Below are 19,631 nucleotides of genomic sequence, written 5' to 3'. Positions count from 1 at the left end.
GCAGGTTGTAAGAGGGCATTGCGCCATTGATGCATTTTTTTGCCGCATAGCTTTCCTTTGGTGGTGTGAATGGACATAAAAAGGGCTTTTCTCCTGAATTAATTCTTTATTTTCCCCTTTATCTATCAGCACGTCCCCAAATGCGATTTGCTTGACATTTGGAGAGATTGCTTCAGCTTTCGGTGTCACGTGATGCACCGGAATGTGCGTCGGCAACATTTATCAATGATATCTTGCAAGGCTTAGGCATTAACTTGCAAAAAAATATGTTGCGAAGCATTTTGCGAACAAAAGAGTTGCTGAAGAATGTTTGCATCTGTATCAATTATCGTGCTCGTCTGTGCATTCTTAAAGGGTGCAAATGTCGGTGGATACAAAAAAAAATGGAACGTAAGTCCCTTTGCTGGTCGTTGAGAGTTGCAGAATATGTTTTGAGATGAAAGCGGTAAACCGACGGTTCATGCGCTGTGCCATGAACCTCATGACCCGAGTTCGCTTGCCAGTCACGGCTAATACCGGTGGTGAGTGATATCTGAACTGGTCCTGGATCTGCCCCCCCCCTTTACAAATCTGCATTGAACAGTAAAGAATGTGTCAGTTTTGTTGCCAGATAAAAGGGTAAAAAAACAATTATCATATTTTGATACTGGCAAAGGAGGTTCCAATGGTGTTGAACACTATTGTCAAACGACCCCCATGACTGCTATGGCAGCGGGAAGCCTTCATCCATCAACTCATTGCCAAATGGCTGCACATTATCGTAAATTAATTGAAGTCATTAATATTAAAAAAATATGTATAAAACCCCCTGGACTCTTAATTTGGGAAGCAATGTATATTTCACACCGTTGTGTTTCACAAGCATTTGCTCGCAGTCAATTTCTATAACCTGGTATAATTATATATAGTCACGTAGTGAGAAATAAAATAATTTCAAACAAATCACGACGTTTCGATCGCAACACAAGCAGTCGTCATCAGGCTCGTGTTACCGATCGAAACGTCGTGATTTGTTTTATTTTATTTCTAACTACGTGACTTTACCGAAAGGACCAAAGAGTATGGATTCCTGCAGTCACGAAAGCTTCAAATCGTGATACAATTATGATTGTTCAATGTGAATAATCTGGGGTCAAGACCAACGTCTGAGTGGCAGCCAAGGGGCGGAGGACGTCAAGCGCGGAGACGCAGCGGTGAAATCAGCTCCTCGTGTTTCCGTAACGCCGCTCGGCCTTCAGATGGATCGGAGGCCTTCAGCCAGCAGTGGATTTTATGCACGAACATTCAATTCCTTTCGTATCGCAAGTAGCCGACCGAGCTAATTGTAGGTGCGGGCTGGTGAGGTGGCAAGGCAAAGCTTGTTGTGGGGCTCTTGAACGTTGCCATTTGGTTTCAGGGGTGTTTGTGTCATTTGTTTTAATCAAGCAACTTTACGCAATGCTCAAAGGCACGTTATGCCTCTTGAGGTGAGTTTATTTTTTACCCATCACATGTTTCGGACATCGAGGCACAGCCCTGCAATCGGAGGTGGGGGGGCAACAAACTAAACACAATCGTTGGTTGCATAAAACTCCTTAAGCAAATATTGAGTGCTTCATCATGGCTGCTGCTGCTGCTACTGCTGCTGATTACGTGGACAAAAAGCAAATATAAGTTATATTTCTCTGGGCCAGAGAAAAAAAATAAGATCCAAACAACTTTGTGCTTAAAGTGAGTTGACAAATACAGCGCATAGAAATGTTCACACGTGCACAATGTTGCATGTCCATCGCATGTCGCGCCTGAATCATTAACAGCCCACAATCAGGGCAAAATCTCTGCGTGGTGTAACATGGTGCCACACGGTGTGAGATGTTCACGAATCCCACCTTTTCACGCGCCAATAATCGATTGTTCATTTCACATTCATTGGCTCTTCTGAAGTATAACAATGTATGTTCCCGCTGTTTAATGTAGTTAGCACTTAATCCTTGCCCAGTAATCTATTTGCACAAGATGAGGGGTGCCATGGTGGCGTGGTGTTAGCTACCTCGCCTGATATACAGGAGGTTATGGGTTCGATCCTAATAGCGACCCTGACTCGTGGATATTTGGAGTTTGCATGTTCTCCCCCATGGTCGCGTGGATTTTTGTCTAGGTCCTCTGGTTCTTTCTGTCCACATTTAGAAACATGCGATTAGAGTATTTGGCACCGATCAATTTCCTTAAGAAAAGCCACTTCGTTGGGCTATCATTTGTGGCCAGGTCGCTTCTGAAAAAGAGCTGTATAGCTCAGTTGGCCTTACTTGGTAAACAAAAAAAATAACAATAGTATCTATAGATGTTCACATATCTGACGTTCGCAAATATCCACCCTTACCTCAGTCCCCACTGAGTTAGGTGTGCCAAGAGCACAACGAATAACGTACCTTAACTTGACCAATTAAACACCCCTAGAAACGCCTGGCTCTTTGATGACTTTGTCAGCAAGTGAAATATCCATGCGCCCTTCACCGATTGAAGGGAATGAAGCCCTCCACGCACAGCGGAAGGCAGAACCACCGCTCGCTGGCAGCTCGGTAAATTCATAACCAGTGGCGCAAACAATGAGCACTCCCGGGAGGCAGGAAAGGTCACGGAAGGTCGACAGAGGGCCTCTCTGGCCAACCGCTCTGTGTGGCTCCTTCTTACAAACAATCTTCATTGACCGCCGTCTCTTAAATAAACGCAACCCTCGGGTCACTGCGATAACGCCTCCATTGGGGGGTTATTATTTCAGCTTAACTGGCGATGGAGCTCCTGTGACTTTAATTGAGTTTTAAAGCAAACGTCTTGCCACCACCTGGTTGAAAATTAACGACTGAATCTACAAAATTGTTCCCCCCCCAAAAGATACACACTGGACACCGCAAGGGGTTCAGAAACACGTGGTCGTTATGTGTGTACGTGTGCTAAACTTCTTTCGCACCGTACGTAGCCAACAGTGCTAATCGGAGGTGCGAAAAAAAATAATTGAACAAAACATTGAAAAGTGTGCAAAGAAGTGTGCATCGATTCCTAAGCGGAATTTACACCGACGGGCAGAAGGAGGAACACACGTGTTTGAGAAGATATTGGTTCTTTCGTTAAACTCACGTAGGTAGAAATAAAATAAAATAAAACAAATCACGACGTTTCGATCGCAACACAAGCAATCTTCATCAGATGGATCATTCTTTCTTGCTGTGGTTGTTCCACCTGATGAAGATCCCTTGTATTGCGATCGAAACGTCGTGATTTATTTTTATTTATTTCTACCTACGTGACTTTACCGAAAGAACCAAAGAGTGTGGATTCCTGCAGTCACGGGAGCTTCAAATCTCGATTGAAGATATTCGTAGTTTTAACGACATTCAACTGCTGAGGAAAGTGGACTTGGGCAGGACACGTCACGGCCAGAGGGGACCATGGGTGACGGTCAAAGTGAATAACGGATTAGCAGCCACGGAATTGAAACGCATCCAACATAGGCGGAGTTTGACTTCTATATTTGGGGGAGGGGGGGGTTTGGCAGGGTTTTGCTTTGTCCCTCACATTATAAATCGCAGGTGCATATCATTAATTTATTTTTAATCTAAATTGTAAACTACTGAAAATAAATAGATGAAGGTTTACAGTTTGGGCGGGGCGTCGCCCTCCCCCATGCCGCCCCGCAAACTCCGCCCATGGCATCCGCTGTGATGCCCACCGAGGAGACAATCGGGTGCTAGATGGACTATCGCAGGATCGTGAGACGCAGTGGCTTGGAGACGATGTCAACCAACAGCAGAGGTCGCAAACGGGTTCTGATTCCTTACCCGTACCCGGCCGCACCAGGGTCGCAAACGGGTACCCGTGCCCGTACCCGGCCGTACCCGTACCCTACCCGTACCTGGCTGGGTACGGGTAGGGTACGGGTATCAGGTACCTGATTGCGACCTCTGGGATGAAGCCATGTTGCAGGCGTGGGTGGGTTGATTCTAGGAACTTAAATTGTGAGAAGAGACAAGACGTTGGGAAATGAGTGACAAACAGTTACTCACCAGTGACTCACGGTCTACCCGTACCCGGCCGCATCAGGGTCGCAAACGGGTACCCGTACCCGTACCCGGCCGAGTACGGGTAGCCGGGTATCGGGTAGGGTACGGGTATCGGGTACCCGGTTGCGACCTCTGACCAACAGTAGATTGGCCATAGCTGATAATGATGTGATAGGACCCTCGAGAGAGAAAAACTAAATGCTTTGAGACTCAGTGAGGCTTTGCTGGATAGATGATTCACATTCTGATATTGGAGGGTAGCGTAGAGGCACGTTGGCAAGATAATTGCACTATGAACCCAGCGACCATGATTTTTTTCCTGACCACAGCTAACATTAGTGATAGGTTACGTCCGAATCTGTCCTGAGCACACCAGAGCTCTTCACTAACCCAGCAGATTGAACAGCGTGGTGAAGTATGGTCAAACAAGTTCAATGACAAACATGGCTTGGGAAGGCCTTCAACAAGCAGTCGATGAACATAGCGATGTTATTTATACATGGACAATTACACTACACTATTTTAACATTATAAGAAGACTGCATTGAACTAGAAACTCATTTCGACTGGAGGAATCCGATGAGCTATGAAGCTCTTTTTCACAAAACTCAACTGTCGTGTTGCTCTTTGTCGATTTAACGAGACAGCCGGCATCTCTCTTCATCGCCCTGAGCCAGGCGCAGAGTGTTCTGGAAATGTTGAATATTTCTTAAAAACGTGCAAAAGTACACCTGTCAGCATGCACACATGCTGAACTCCTTAGAGGCAATAAAACAACCCTTGACATGTACATTTAAAGTGGAGTAAAATAACCACGCCGTCCGCAGGTGTTTTACACATTCATTCAACAACATTGCCATCTTGCGCGCAAATGTTTTTTTTTAACAACTTTAGCCGTAAAGGTCACCACCTCTGTGCCACCGGTTGCCCAGCACATGTGGGATCACCGACTGTATGTGGCCCGGAGGTTTTTTTTTTGCCCCACGTCGCATCGCGGTGCTGCCCCACCCCCCCTCCCCGAACAAAGACGCGGTTCCACACGCACGCACGTTGAACGGATTAGGGCTGAAACGTGAAGTGTGAGTTTTGACACGCTAATCCGATTACAGGCCACGGCTCTGCGCTTCTCCGCCCGTTTAGGTCACCTGCCAGCACGTCCTGGCGAACCCTGAACATCACTGCGCACGCAAAGCTTGCGGCCTTTGGAGGGGCGGGTGGATAAAACTGCTGAGGGGCTGTGATGAAATAGCTCTCACTTTCAAGGCGCGCGAGAAAGATTATTCCGCACACTGTGGATGACTGTAATGCCAGGTGAAGGCATGATAAGTGCCCCATGGCTTACATAACTGCATTGTGTGTTGCTGTGGGGCTTGCTGAACTATCTCTACTGGACATCTTTGAAACAAAAGTTTCATAGCTCATCGGATGCCTCCAGTCTAAATTCTGCTATGAAAAAAAACTGATTCTGGAGCATTATGGGTAAAATCATATTTAAACAAAAATACATGATGTGTCTCTAAAAATGAGTTCAGATATTGTTTAGTCCATAAACATATTGGCTTTCCAGACCAGTATCTTCCAGCAGTCTTTGTTTATAAAAACAACTATTTACCGTTTTTTACCTTCTGGGTTTCATCAGCTGAGTATGGCTGATTCGTATCAAATGCTCTTGTCACTTAACTTCTGATAGCCTCACTGCTGATGAGACCCAGAAGGTCGAAATCACTTCATAGTTTTCTCCAGAGAAGATACACTGCCGGATAAAATTGGTCTAAAACTCCAAAAGGCCACTGTACTGAAACAAATCTTTATTTATTCATTTACGAAAGCTATTGCTGCTCTGTAATCAATTAAGGCTGCAGGTATAGTGTGGTATAGCACTGCGGATGTGAAGTATTCAATGTAATATATTGGTTGATTCAGCCCATCATCCCTCCATGGTCAATAAATAAGTCTGAATATCTGGGAAGTAAAAAGTTTGCAATGTGGCTTTGTATGTTTGTTGGGAGAAATCCTACTTAGCCGCTGTGCGAATTTCAATTAATGATCCATCATTTCAAAGCGTACACTATATATATTTAATGTGAACAAGGTCAAACTTCCAACAACAAAAATCCACTAATCTCCTAAAATTCCACTGAACGGTTCCATCCTCGCTTATCTACCATTTCCAATAGCCTGGCACGTGACCCTGCCATGCTAAAAATAAATCTTACAACTGATAAACATGCGTCAATGGTGGCAGACGTTGAATCTCAACGGAATTCCCACCGCATTATACTGCATGTTGAGTGGGCAAGTCAGGTGAGTGGTGAATGTCACGGAAGTGTCACATCAACCTATCCATAGAACTGGCTGCCTACCATGGTGGCGAGATGTTATCTCCCTCGCCTGGCATACAGGAGGTCTTGAGTTCGATCCCAACCCCGACGCCTGTATATATTTGGAGTTTTCACCTTCTCCCCGTGGTCGCATTGATTTTTCTCCGGGTTTTCCATCCACATTTAGAAACACGCGTTTAGAGTATTTGGCTGCTATACATTTCCACGTTGAGCTATCATTTGTGGCCAGGTCGCTTCTGAAAAAGAGCCATGTAGCTCAGTGGGACTTAACCGCAAAAATAAAATAAAAAAGACAGTTTTTAGTTTATATTCTTAGGTTTTTTCGGTAAAGTCACGTAGGTAAAACATCAAAATTAATAAAAATAAAATAAAACAAAAATCACGACGTTTTATTTTATTTTTATTAATTTTGATGTTTTACCTACGTGACTTTACCGAAAAAACCTAAGAATATGAATCCTTGCAGTCACGAAAGCTTCAAATCTAGTTTTTAGTTTAGTTGAACAGACTGACCCCTGCCCCAGAATTGGCTCAGGGTCATACAGAGAGACGGAAAGTCCCCATGCTTAGTTGAGCAGAAAAATTATGACTTTTTTCTTGATTGTTCTTTTAGGCGCACAAACACGCGTGCCTTCATAACTGTTCCAAAAGTTACAGCGTACCAACGTGGTGCCCCGTTTCATTTTATAAATGCACGAATCTTCATGTAACTCGGGGTAACGGGCAACGTGGCTCGGTGTGTCGTCTTGTAGCGGTTCATTGCAAAAAAAATGCGTTGCAAATACTGCACCGACACCCAATATAAACACTGATGTCACAGCTGCTGCTCTTTGCAAATACAAATGGCTTGCAGATAATAAAAACAAGGCAGCCCACACAGAGCGCCCTGGGACGTTTCTCCCACTCCTCTTGGGGTCCTGTTGCTTGAGTTTGACTCTTCATATCTTTTTGGCATTTACACCGAATCTTACGAACGCTAAACGTGTTCTGGTCTGCAACCCCTGGAGTTTTTAAATACACGGCTCGCGAAGGCATTTATATATTTGCGTTCTAAGAACTGATTGTTGTCGGTAGTATTGTTGTTATATTCGAGTGCTTGTGCCGCGGATGCATGCACGTCTGGCCCTAACCGCTTGCCGCATGTCACCACTCGCGTGTGTATGTTTGCGTGTTGAATTTCTTTTGCACCGTACGTAGCCAACCGTGCTAATCGGAGGTGCGGGTTATGTCTCTGTCACGTGGCTGTCATGCGGCAAACTCTTCCCCCTTACCGTTTAAAACGTGGAATGTTTTAAATCACGCTTTTGTAAAATGCTCAGGATACAGATATCCATAAACAGGGTGTTTAAAATAAATGGACCCAATTTCAAAGCAGTATGTTTCACGATGGCAACATGTTGCAATTACACCAAAAGTTACGAACGGTTTAACGAGTTATCAAGTTTCACTAACCATTTCATAAATGCTTAATATGCCCTCCACCTGCTGTACGGACAACATCGAGACGATAATTGAATTCATCCCAAACGCCTCTCAAAGTGTCTTCTTCCACTGAAGTCACCGCTACCGTGATTCTGTTTTTGAGGTCATCCAGATTAGTCGCTACTGGTGGCACAAAAACACCGTCTTTGATGTATCCCCACAATAGAAAGTGGCAGGGTGTGATGATGTCTGGGGATCTTGGGGGCCAAGAGTGTAGCGCCAAGTCTTGGGGTCCCGTGCGACCTATCCAACGTTGAGGCAGCGCGTCTCGCGAATGACTGAGGCTAGGGGCTGTTTGTGCGCTGGGAGAGGCATCTAGCGGTAGTCATTTGAAACTCTATGCCCCGCCCTCTCTATGCCCCGCCCTCTCTATGCCCCGCCCTTTCAAGTGGTAAGAGTTTCATTAATGGGCGGTTCGTGGTTGCAGAGATTTAGCGATTTCAAATTGGGTCCATCTCTTTAAACAATAGCTCCCCAACGTGTTTTCGTGATTATGCCAAACAACGTGGCAAGCTATGTGCTGTTAGCGAGCACCTATGAAGGCCGGCACAGCACACGAGGGGGTTGGTGGCCAACACCACGGCCTAGCCACCTTTGTCTCCCTCGTGGCGATGTTTATGCATCGGTGCGATGTTTACAGATCACACCAGGTGCTCATTTGAGGCTGAGTCAACCTAGGGGAGGCCCAGGACCGGTTGAGAAAAACGTCCCTGGTGTTGGCAGTGAGCGTGAATTGAACCCGGGTCGTCAGGTTCATTGCGCAGCGCGCTAACCACTACACCACCGCTCCCCACACACACACACGCGCGCGCGCGTTACTCCTGCAAAAGTGTCTCGCAGCTACAGAAACTAGAAGGTAAATGGCACGTCGACAACGCGGACGCGTCTTGTTGACGCGTGGACACATCGGCGCGGACACTTTTCTTGCCTTCTCATTAAGCCACCGTAACGGGGCTTGCGCACAGGTTGTCAGAGGAGAGGGTTTGCGGGGCAGAGGGGGCCGTCACGCATGCGGCAAGACCGTTAGGGTCGCTGACAAAGCCCGGATTTATTCCGGGTCGCTTGTGCCGACTCTCACAACCCTTCCGTGTGAGAGCAAGGGAATGAGTTTGGCCCGGGAAAGCACAAGGGGATATATTTATTTGTTTATTTCCCTGATCTCCAAACCGCGGTCCCATTGACGTACACCCGTGGGCCCCATTGCACCTCCGCCACCAATCGTGGAATCTCCGACAAATTCTTTATTCATTGTTTCGTTCGTGTTCTCAAACCCTCTCCCCCACCACCACCACCACCCCAGCCCACTCTCCCCAACATCCCACCCCTCCGCCCTCCTCCCGTTGGGCCGAAGCATTCATGCCGCACGGCTAGTGAGCAGCGCCTCGCTCGGATAGTCCCATTGTGTCGCCCGGGCTCTGGCTGAGATTGCAGGGGGATTCCAGTACGCTCAACACTGCCGCAGCCAAAGCCAAAGATCCCCCGTGTAGCTTGCAACAGACTGTTGGGGCAAGTGCCGTTAGCGAGTAGCACCTATGAAGGCCGGCACGGCACAAGAGGGGGTGGGTGGGCAGCACCACGCCCGGCCGCCTTTGTCTCCCCAGTGGTGATGTATGTTTGTATGCATGTTGAACTTCTTTGGCACCGTACGTAGCCAATCCTGCTAATCGGAGAAGGACAATAAACTAAACAATAATATGAGTTCTAAACAAATGAGTTTTCAATCTGGATTTTAAAGTGGACATCTCCAGTGGCTTCCTAATATGGGAAGCAAGAGCGCTCCACATGCTCAGGTACTCATTGGAGGCTGAGTCGACCTAGGGGAGGCTCATGACCGGTGCAGATAATCGTCACTTGTGTTGGCGGTGATCGGGAATCGAACTCTGGGCCCCCGGGTGTGTAGCACAGCAGCGAGGTCACCGCTGCGCTACCGCTCTTCCCACAATGGCACCACCACCACCGCCATCCCACACTGTCCACACGTGCATCGCAACTCCGCGTCTCATCAACAGCCACCGCCCCGACTCACGACGGCTCCCCCACAATCTCACCCGTGCTCACTTCTCCATCCACGTACGCACTTCTGCGACGGACCAATGCTCGTTCCCTCTCTCTCTCCCTTTGCCCACCCATTTGGATATCACTCCCCGTCTCGATCACATTTTTGCCAAAGCAAAAAGGAGGCAATAAAACAGCGTGCAGTTCCTTGGTTTAAAAAAATCAGCGATTAAAAAACTATTAATATTTAAAGCGAAGGCCCACTGAGCGATATGTTGCTTTCTCAGAAATGACCTGACCACCAATGGAGAGGAACTCAACGAAGTGGCTTATCACGTGGAAATGCATAGCAGCCAAATACTCTAAACGCATGTTTATAATTGTGGAGGGAAAAACCGGAGGACCCGGAGAAAAATACACGTGACCACGGGGAGAACATGCAAACTCCAAATATGGAGGTGTCAGAGTCAGGATCGAACCCACGACCTCCTGTATATCAGGCGAGTCGTGAACATCTTGCTAACGTGGCTCCAAGTGTATTTGTTTATTATTTCAGTTTTGCTTTTAGTTTATGCAGCTATTGTGCAGTATACAGTATAACTCTATCTACCCAGTCACAGCCCATCCCATGGATGGAGTGAATCTCTTTTCGGTTAAGTTTTGTTTTTACCTAGGTCAACCGTAACACGTAGTACATAGCTCTCTGTCAATACCACTGGCATCTGGTTCAATCTGATCAGAATGAGCCTTTTCTCAACGCCGTACAATGGCAATTGCTCAATCATGCATTGTGACAAACGTACTGATTCATGGACGAACAAAACGACATTTTCCCTATTACGTGGATACATTAACTATAAACGCAGACGCAAAAAAAAATCACACGGTGGTCTATCGCTGCGGTCTATTGGTCACACTCTGTAAAGCGGGCAATGGGAATGTAGTCTGTCGTGGGCACGTGTGGGTTACGCTTAACAGCAGTGACGCCTCGCTCCACGTGTGGCACATCAAGAGGGCGAGCAGTGCGGCACAGATCTGGATACCGCACGCTTTGTGGCCACAATGAGCTGAACCATCTGGACCTTCTTGAAGCAAAGAGTGGGGCGGTTTAGAAAACAACGCTGACCTCACGGGACCAAGGTGAGAAGAAAATACACACACGCACGCACAGACTGTTGGGGCAAGTGCTGTTAGCGAGCACCTATGAAGGCCGGAATGGCACACGAGGGGGTGGGTAGCCAGCCACAACGCCCGGCCGCTTTTCTCTCCCTGGTAGCAATATTTGCATACTGCACCAGGTATTATTTTGAGGCTGAGTCGACCTAGGGGATGCCCAGCACAGGTTCAGATAATCGTCACTGGTGTTGGCAGTGAGCGGGAATCGAACCAGGGTCAATGGAGTTCATAGCGCAGTGTGCTAACCACTACACTACCGCTCCCCACACACAGCCACTATTTATATTAGCGCTGGGAAAGCCAGTGCTGTATCCACTCTATGCCATTTGCCCCGATAAACGAATAGTATAGGCATTATAGAAGTGTAGACTTTGGAGCAATTGCTAAAAGCAAGCTCCTATTAAGGCTGGGGACATTGCACTATAGGTGGTGTGACCAGGCCCATGCCCGACCACCTTTGTCTCCCCATTGGTAATGTTTTACCCGCCACCACAGTTACTCATTTGAGGTTAAGTCAACCTAGGGGAGGCTCGTAACTTTTTCAGATATTCGCCACTGATGTTGGCCACGGCCGCAAATCGAGCACAGATTGCTGGGTCCATGTCACAGTGCGCTCACCACAATGCCACAGCTCCTATCCTCTTTTCCCCATTCGTCTTTCGTCCGGCTGATGAAGACGCAGAGCTACAGCTACAATTTCACATCCAGGTGGTCAAGTCAGACGACCGCGTCAGGAATAGCGGAGTAGTGCATTGCTGCGATGTTTCCGTCGTATTCATGGATCGGGACATACGTTGTTACGGTCCCCTTATGGATGACCACAGCCGCACAGTACTGGAGAGTTTTTAATTTTCCATTTGTGCATCAGGTATCCGCGCATCTGCCATGGTTTGCCCGGTTGCGGTTTAGGGAGGACCATGAGCTTCGTGGGAGATCAAAACCAGGGATCTTCTGCGTTGGGTCTTTCACAAGGTGTCTCCACCCCCCTATTAAAACACATACACACGCGGCCTCGAGTGTGCTTGCTCAGAAAACACGCTCATGAATCAGCGTACACTCATGCGTATGCGCGCCACCCCTACGCGCCCACATGTGAGTAAGTAACAGAAGAATAAGAATGAAAAAAAACTACACTGACAGGTTACTGCAGAGGCACGTCTATGGGACGTAAGTGGACTTTAACCTCAGTGCCGGCATGTGACCTGCGGAGTGTCAGTGAGTTATCGCCAATGATAACAGCTGCATTATAAAGAGCAGGCTTGTGCTCTCAAGTCTGGACAGGCTGGATAAGATATATTCATACTTCAGTGACAGCCAAAAGATATCCCCGCGTGAAGGGACCCATGCATGGATGTCCCCGACCAACACATCTCCCTGCCCATGAGTGCAAGGCACGCCTAGCAGCGGTAAGGACATAGGATCATAGTGGTGATCAGCATTTGATAATAATCAATGCTTGCCTGAGAGATAACAGTTTGATGATAGAAAACGGAAGAGGAAGTGCTGATAGCGATGCTAATTTTGAACCAAAACATATATTACGTAGCATTAAAACAAAAACATTTGGAAACGTTCAACATTATGAAGCTATTCTAGTCCACAATTAATTTACAAATAGATGCCATGTGCTGTGCAGGTTTGTTGAAAGCCATTGCTCACCCATTCTCTTTTTTAAAATGAAAATGTGGGAGCAGTGGCACAGTGGTTAGCACGCTGCGCTATGAGCCCAGACACCTGAGTTCAATTCCCAAATGGCTAAGATCGGTGGGAAGAAAGTCTTCACCAGCCTGCACTGACCAGCGTGGTGACGCGTGGTCAAACAAAACCCCACGACCGATATTGCACGGGAATGTCTTAATCTAGCAGCGGAATGACACAGGGCCATAAAGTATAATTATTGTAACTTCATAAATGGACACCCAACTGCTTACAAAGCCAGATGCAATCCCACCACCGTGCACTTACACACGACAGAGTTACAGGTGCAGTTTTCTCCTTCTCACAGCATTTGTAAAACAAGGACACATGGATATCTTCCAGGGCAACAATAACGCCTGCCAGGAGGATCGTCTCTGATGTGGCTGAATGTTTGTGGGAGTTCGGTGCCCTCCTTGTAGCTCTAACACAAGCCACGTGCCAAACACTGAACCTGGTGGCTTGTGAGTGATGCGGTGGTGCAGCAGCGGTAGCGTAGTGGTTAGCGCAGCGAACCTGGCGACCCGAGTTCGATTCTCGCTCGATCGCCAACACCATCGAGGATTATCTGAACCGGTCCTGGGCCTCCCCAAGGTCAGCTCAGCCTCAAATGAGTCCCTGGTGCGGCCGGGCGTAGTGCTGTCCAAAAACTGTTAAGGCTACACGGGGGACCTTTGTCTTTTGTGTACCTGCAGGTCATAACTTGCACTTTTAGAGCACTGACTGTATGTGTTCATTGCCTAGGAAGGCTATGTGCTACGAATAATTATTCAAGAGGATATGTGCACGGTTGTGTAATGTATATTCATCTACAGGTTACATTTATTACGTCAGTATTATTATCATTCACGGTCGCTTTGTTTACTCTTTAGTTTGCACCTGCTTCTGTGGGTAGTGGTGGCACGGTGGTTGTGGTGAGTGACATCTGAACTAATCATTGAGCCCTCTCCTTTCACCAACTTGCACTGACCAGTGTGGTGAAGTATGTTCAACCCATTTCCATGATAAGCACAATATGTATATAGAACTTCTTTTGCAGGTGTTGGAAGGCCTTCATCCAACAGTGGAATGACAACAAAAAAAACTCTAAATTATTACGATTATTTACGTGCATATTTTGTACTTATTGTATAATTATCTCCCCTGGTGGTCCTGAGAAAGATGAGGACATTCCACGTTCCTATGGTGGGGACCAGTCTTTCCCATACAAGTATATCCACCATTGAATTCCCAAAAGTGGTGCTAATTTATAAACGAGCAAAAATTACTTTCTGAGTTACCCGCAACCAGAAGTTGAACTCACAACCTTACGGTTCTGAGTTTAATGCTCTGCCAAAAAGTGCTAATTGGATAAGCACATTAGCATGACGGCAGATTAAATGTAACGTCAAAACATTTCAGAAGTTTCAAAATGCAAACCACTCTACAGCCTCCGTTTCAATAAAAAAACAATTAAAGTGTTAAGGTAGAAATTTTAAAACCTTATCAATTCCACTGCTCGGCTTGTTTGAAACAAATGAAAAACGTAATTTGAGGGGTGTGACAGAAAAACAAAACGTCACAATCCACACGTATAGATAAACTTTTCCAATGTCATTAAAGCACTTAAAAAAACACTTTTTAAAGTAGTTGTTTTCTAAATTCCCTCCATATGACTACAAAATGAACATTTACATTCGTTATTTTCTGACTTAATCTGACTGCTCTCAACCAGAGCCAACTGTATGGACAGTGAGTTGTTGTGGGTAAGAACACCCTTCATTGCATAACGAATATGAACAGAACATGGATAAAGTAATACTCAAAATATATATATTTTAAAGGTTTAAGCTGCATTAACATCCCACAGAATGGCTTTTGAGGCCATACAATTTGAAACTCAGATTGACCACACGTGACTCTTTCAAGACGTCTGGACAGGATGGAAAATGATTGAAGAGTTGGCCAAAATGCGCTGTAGAGGGGCTGGCCAGAGCTCCCTCTAGTGGAGGCCCTTCTGTCAGCAGTGGCACGAACAAGCAATTGCAGGGCTGCACCTTTATCTTTCAGTTTTTGTTTTACCAAGAAACTATGGTGTTCGATTGCAGAAAATATTTTTTCAACGGTCAACTCAAAGATGACTCACTCAGTTCCACCACTTTCACATCTCTTGAGCTGCCATTATGTTTCCGACAGCTATCGTCGTGTATCAGTCAAACGACAGCACTTGGTAATTACGCGCCCCTTTCCTACGGCTTGCCTCCCCCTCTGATTGTTTCAGCAGATAAACTCAACAGGGGGTGGGAAGGGACAGTCAACACAACTTCCATCTGCTGGACTATCGGTGCCAGGACACCTCCCAAAGCCAAGCAAGTACGAGCAACCTTTAAATCATCTCTGATACAATTAACCACTTCGCTAATTAGGTTTGTGTAGTTTGCACAGAAGCAAACATTTTATTTTATTTTATACGTACGTGACTTTACCGAAAGAACCAAAGAGTATGCACAAAAGTGTTTGATTGTGTGCGATAAGTTGGGGTTCAAATTAAATCCATAAATCATTTGCACCTCCATGCAACGAGTGTGTTGTGGTGCATGAAGTATCATCAACATATATTGGTCAGCCTTGCGCAATTGATTGCTGAATGAAGGAAGGGCTTTCCAAGTGACTGCCATCTCTCGTGATCCAATAGTGGAGAAATCCACCCAGCACACGCACACTACTACTGATTGTATAACTCAAATCTCATCCGCAGATGACCTGATGGAGGTGTTCCATCCTTTGGCTTCAAGTGTATTTTGGTAAAGATATTTTTGAGAATGTTTTTTTCAGATGAGTCAAAGGTCAAAGTGTGCTCTTACACTGAAACACATCTGTCCGCAACAGCTCCTCAGTTGGTATACAATATTTGTGGGGGGTTTTTTTGCGTTGAAAAGGGCTTCCCCACAGTGATTTCTGAGTGCTCTTGCCAATGACATCCGATAAACCAAAGTTATGTATTTTATCAGCCTTGCTCTGCTGATGTGACCCAGAATGTTTCACCAGCCACATTTGCTTGGTTAAGCAGATGCTGATCGAGAGGCACACAACGCACGCGTCTTTTCCCAGTTGATACATTATTTACATATTTATGTATTGCCCTTCAAGGCTCACGATAAGATAATGCGCCTTCATCTCTATTAGAGGTCTTGAGCCAATGGTGGAGAGCCCAGATAAATATTATGGCAGAGATTTGTTACGATGTTTTATATTTAGTCACCACATATCCTTGCACTACTCAGCTATCAGTTCATTTTATACGAAACCAACAATGGCTTTCTGGTCAAGTCGTACGATGACATACACTTTACAATAACAGTACATACATGTTTTATCCGTGTAAATTACATACAATCCTACTATTATTACGCAACATCACATTTTGATGAATTCCAGTGTGTCCTGCATGTATGTATGTTCGACTTCTTTCGCACCGTATGTAGCCAACCGTGCTAATCGTAGAACAACCACGTTTTACACGTGTACGTATCATTGATCCGGCAAAGCAGAGCTATTATAAATCCCATCAATATTATGCTCTTAATGCATATGGCACTGGCGGTGTGGAGGGGGGGGGGACTGCACTGGCAATCAGTGGGACACTGTGAAATATAATCGATGTGTTGTCAACGACACTACGCGCTGCATTTCAAAAACAGCTGTCATCCTCAAGCTGAAGGCTGGAGGAGTTCAACAACACTCACTGGATGCTCCGAACGCATTGCGGCATCAGAATGGAGGCTTTTGGCGACTGGGTGGCGTTTCGCGTATTCAGGGCACGTAAAATGCACGCGTCAGCCCGGGAACAGGGGGGGGGGGGAAACACAACAAAAAGAACCCCTAGCAAAACTTTAAACGTCTCTTGTCACGGGCGCGCGCATTGAAACGTTCTGCCGATCGAAAGGTTGTTGACGAGCAAGGACCGAGCTTGAATTGCACACCTGCAATGTCGCTGTTGATTTCTCTTTTTGTGTTGAAATCACTTAATCCGTTATTAACTTATTTTATGCGACAGACGGGAAACTTGATCCGGTCACCACGCGCTTCGCGAGTCTGAACACACATTTATGGTGCACGCAACTTTCACCGCCAGCCGAAAAAGCAATTAAACAAACACACACACGCACAAAACAAGATACAGCCAACTTAAGTGAACGTGAAACGTTGAAAGTTTCTTACTTTGGATCGTGGATGACAGAAGCAGGAACAGCAGCGGCCGCAAGAAAGATGCAGCACCAGACAGCGGGACTTTCGCTTGAATAGGCCGACATAAATCCATGGCAAGAGGCGATGGAATAATTGTTTGGTGGTCAGAACCTGGCTGGGCAGAGCTGCAACGCTAGTCTGGGTTGTGTGAGGCGGGCAAGTGAATGCGATTAAATGTGTTGCACCAGCAGCATTACACACACACACGGGGCTAACCTCCCTTAAGTTCTTACAAACTCCTGGCCTCCTTTCTTTCCCGGCTTTCTGTGTCCGCTCCCACACTCACCCACCCACACTCACACTGCCCGCCTTAATGGCTGTAACAGAATGGGTACCTCACAAGTCTTGCCTACACCCTCCTCCACTCTCACCAGCCTCTTCCCCCTCCCCTCCGCCCGCTGTCAATTCGAAGTCTCCACTCCACTCCCCAGCTCTCACCACCCCCCTCAACTAGCCTACCCTCAATCCTCACAAGCCTCTTTCTCCCCCCCCCACCACCCACAGTCTCCCAACCCAGCCCCCTCAATGTGAACAATCTATTAACGAACAAAGCCAGTGGGGAAAACACGACGCAGATTTCGCTTCAGCCCAACTGGGCCACCAAAGCGGGCGACAATTAAACAAACCCGATTCGCGTTGCGTTAGGCCCGTCTGATTGGCACGGCGCATCCATGGAGTACGGACGGACGGAGCAATCTCCAAACTCGGCGGGATTACCGACGGGTGGAGAGGAGAGGAGAGAGAGGGGGGGGGGGTTTAGGTGGCGGCAAAGACTTGCTGCCAGCTCCATGCCCACGGCAAAGACAGCGAGGAGGAATTGACCCCCGAACACTTTGTCGCAATGGTTCGCAACACTCAGCTCGCAATCCAGAGGTCATCTCTCCCGGTGTGGCAGTTGAAACAATGGTGCACGTTGCTTGAATCCCCACCCCCCCTTCAACGCCACTGTCCACCCAGTGCCACGGTGGCTGTGAGATGTTAACTACCTCGCCCGGTATACAGGGCGTCGTGGGTTCGATCCCGATCTTGACGCCTGCTGTATGTTTGGGGTTTGCGTGTCTCTCTCTCCGTGGCCGCGTGGATTTTTGTTTCTATCTGGGTCCTCCGGTTTTTCCCCCCCTCAACATTTTTGAAAAGCACGCGTTTAGATTATTTGACCGCTGTTAATGTCCACACACGATGATAAGCCACTTCGTTGAGCTGTCATTTGTGGGCAGGTCGCCTCTGAAAAAGAGCTGTTACAGCTCAGTGGGCCTTACCTCGTAAACATGTTTCATAGTTTCGATTTGAAGCTTTCGTGACTGCAGGGATTCATCTTCTTGGTTCTTTCGGTAAAGTCACGTAGAATGGAAATAAAAAAAATAATAAAAGTAAAACATACTTATTTATTTTATTATGTTTTATTTTTATTATTTGTATAAATAATAAAAAGAAAGCAAAATTATTTATTTTATTATATTTTATTTTTATTATTTTATTATTTCCAGTCTACGTGACTTTGCCGAAAGAACCAAGAAGATGTTTCATAGTTTCAATCGTTTTTTTTTGGGAGATAATAAACGGGCGCAACGACAGTTCGTCGATGAGTGACTCCCGTGTAAAGATGGCAAGGTGTGTGTCGACTCATTCGTCTCCCGATAAGTCTGCTCAGCGTGAACGAGGAGACGGGGGCTCTCCAGAGCTCCCTCCAGCGTAGGCCCTTCCGCCAGCAGTGGAGTGAGCAAGCCGTCACAAGCACTCTCACTTTGCATTTTTACTGTAGGGGTCGTCCATAAATGACGTCACGCGATTTTGGACGATTTTTTGCCCCCCCCCCCCCCTTCGTCACATAAAAAAAAAGTCAGACCCCCCCCCTCATTTTGAAAATGAAACATGCTTCAAATCGCTTTAAACTATTGGCATTGTAGTGCGTATTTAATGTGGCGCTGCACTCTGATGTTGTAGGAGAAAACATTAATGAAAAAAAGTCGGTTTAATTCAGTAGAACGTGTTGTCTATATTTATTTAAAGTTGCGCATTTTTATGTGACGTCACATTTCTCAAACCCCCCCTCTCTCGTCACACATTGTCGCAAATATCTGACCCCCCCCCCTCCACCTAGGTGCGTGACGTCATTTATGGACGGCCCCGTAACGAATATGTAATGAATCGGTGACTTTAAAAAAAACTAAACGGCATGTTCTTGGCTCGCTGTATGTGCTGAGGCTCCACTGTAACTGTGACTAAAAGGGGATCGCGTGTCATGATTCGTCGCAATAATGGTCAGCAAGTGACGGTCGCACGCGCGTATGTATGGAGAACTTCTTTCGCACCGTACGTTAGGCGACCGTGCTAATCGTAGGTGCGGGTTGGTGTTGGTGGCAAGGCGAAACTTGATTTGAAGCTTTCGTGACTGCAGGAATTACTCGTTTGTTCTTTCGGTGAAGTCACGTAGAGAGAAAATAAATTAAATAATAGAAAACGACGTTTCGATTGCAACACAAGCAGTCGTCATCAGGTAGAACTAAATTTGAGAGAGAGAGAAAACACAGACACGCAGACACACAGACAGACACACAAGCAGAGAGAGACACCACAGAGACACACAGAGAGAGACACACAACATAGACACGGAGACACACAGACAGACACACAAGCAGAGAGAGACAACACAGAGACACACAGAGAGAGAAACACA

General features: G+C 46.5%; 1 protein-coding gene across 5 annotated transcripts in view; it reads right to left on the bottom strand.

Annotated features, from left to right (window-relative positions):
• The window catches only part of LOC144948505 (protein crumbs homolog 2-like), a 90,809-nt gene extending 73,474 nt beyond the window's left edge, over positions 1-17,335 (bottom strand). For all 5 annotated transcript variants that reach the window (XM_078878036.1, XM_078878039.1, XM_078878037.1 and 2 more), the window contains exon 1: positions 16,928-17,335. In XM_078878036.1, coding sequence (XP_078734162.1) covers positions 16,928-17,027 — 100 coding nt within the window. In that variant the 5' untranslated portion in view covers positions 17,028-17,335. The remainder of the gene's footprint in view (positions 1-16,927) is intronic.
• Positions 17,336-19,631: the final 2,296 nt, after the last annotated feature.

The sequence above is a fragment of the Lampetra fluviatilis genome, chromosome 49 (genome assembly GCF_964198595.1).
Source record: "Lampetra fluviatilis chromosome 49, kcLamFluv1.1, whole genome shotgun sequence".
NCBI lineage: Eukaryota > Metazoa > Chordata > Hyperoartia > Petromyzontiformes > Petromyzontidae > Lampetra > Lampetra fluviatilis.
Note: the sequence above shows the minus strand (reverse complement) of the source record. Positions and strands in the feature narration are given on the sequence as shown.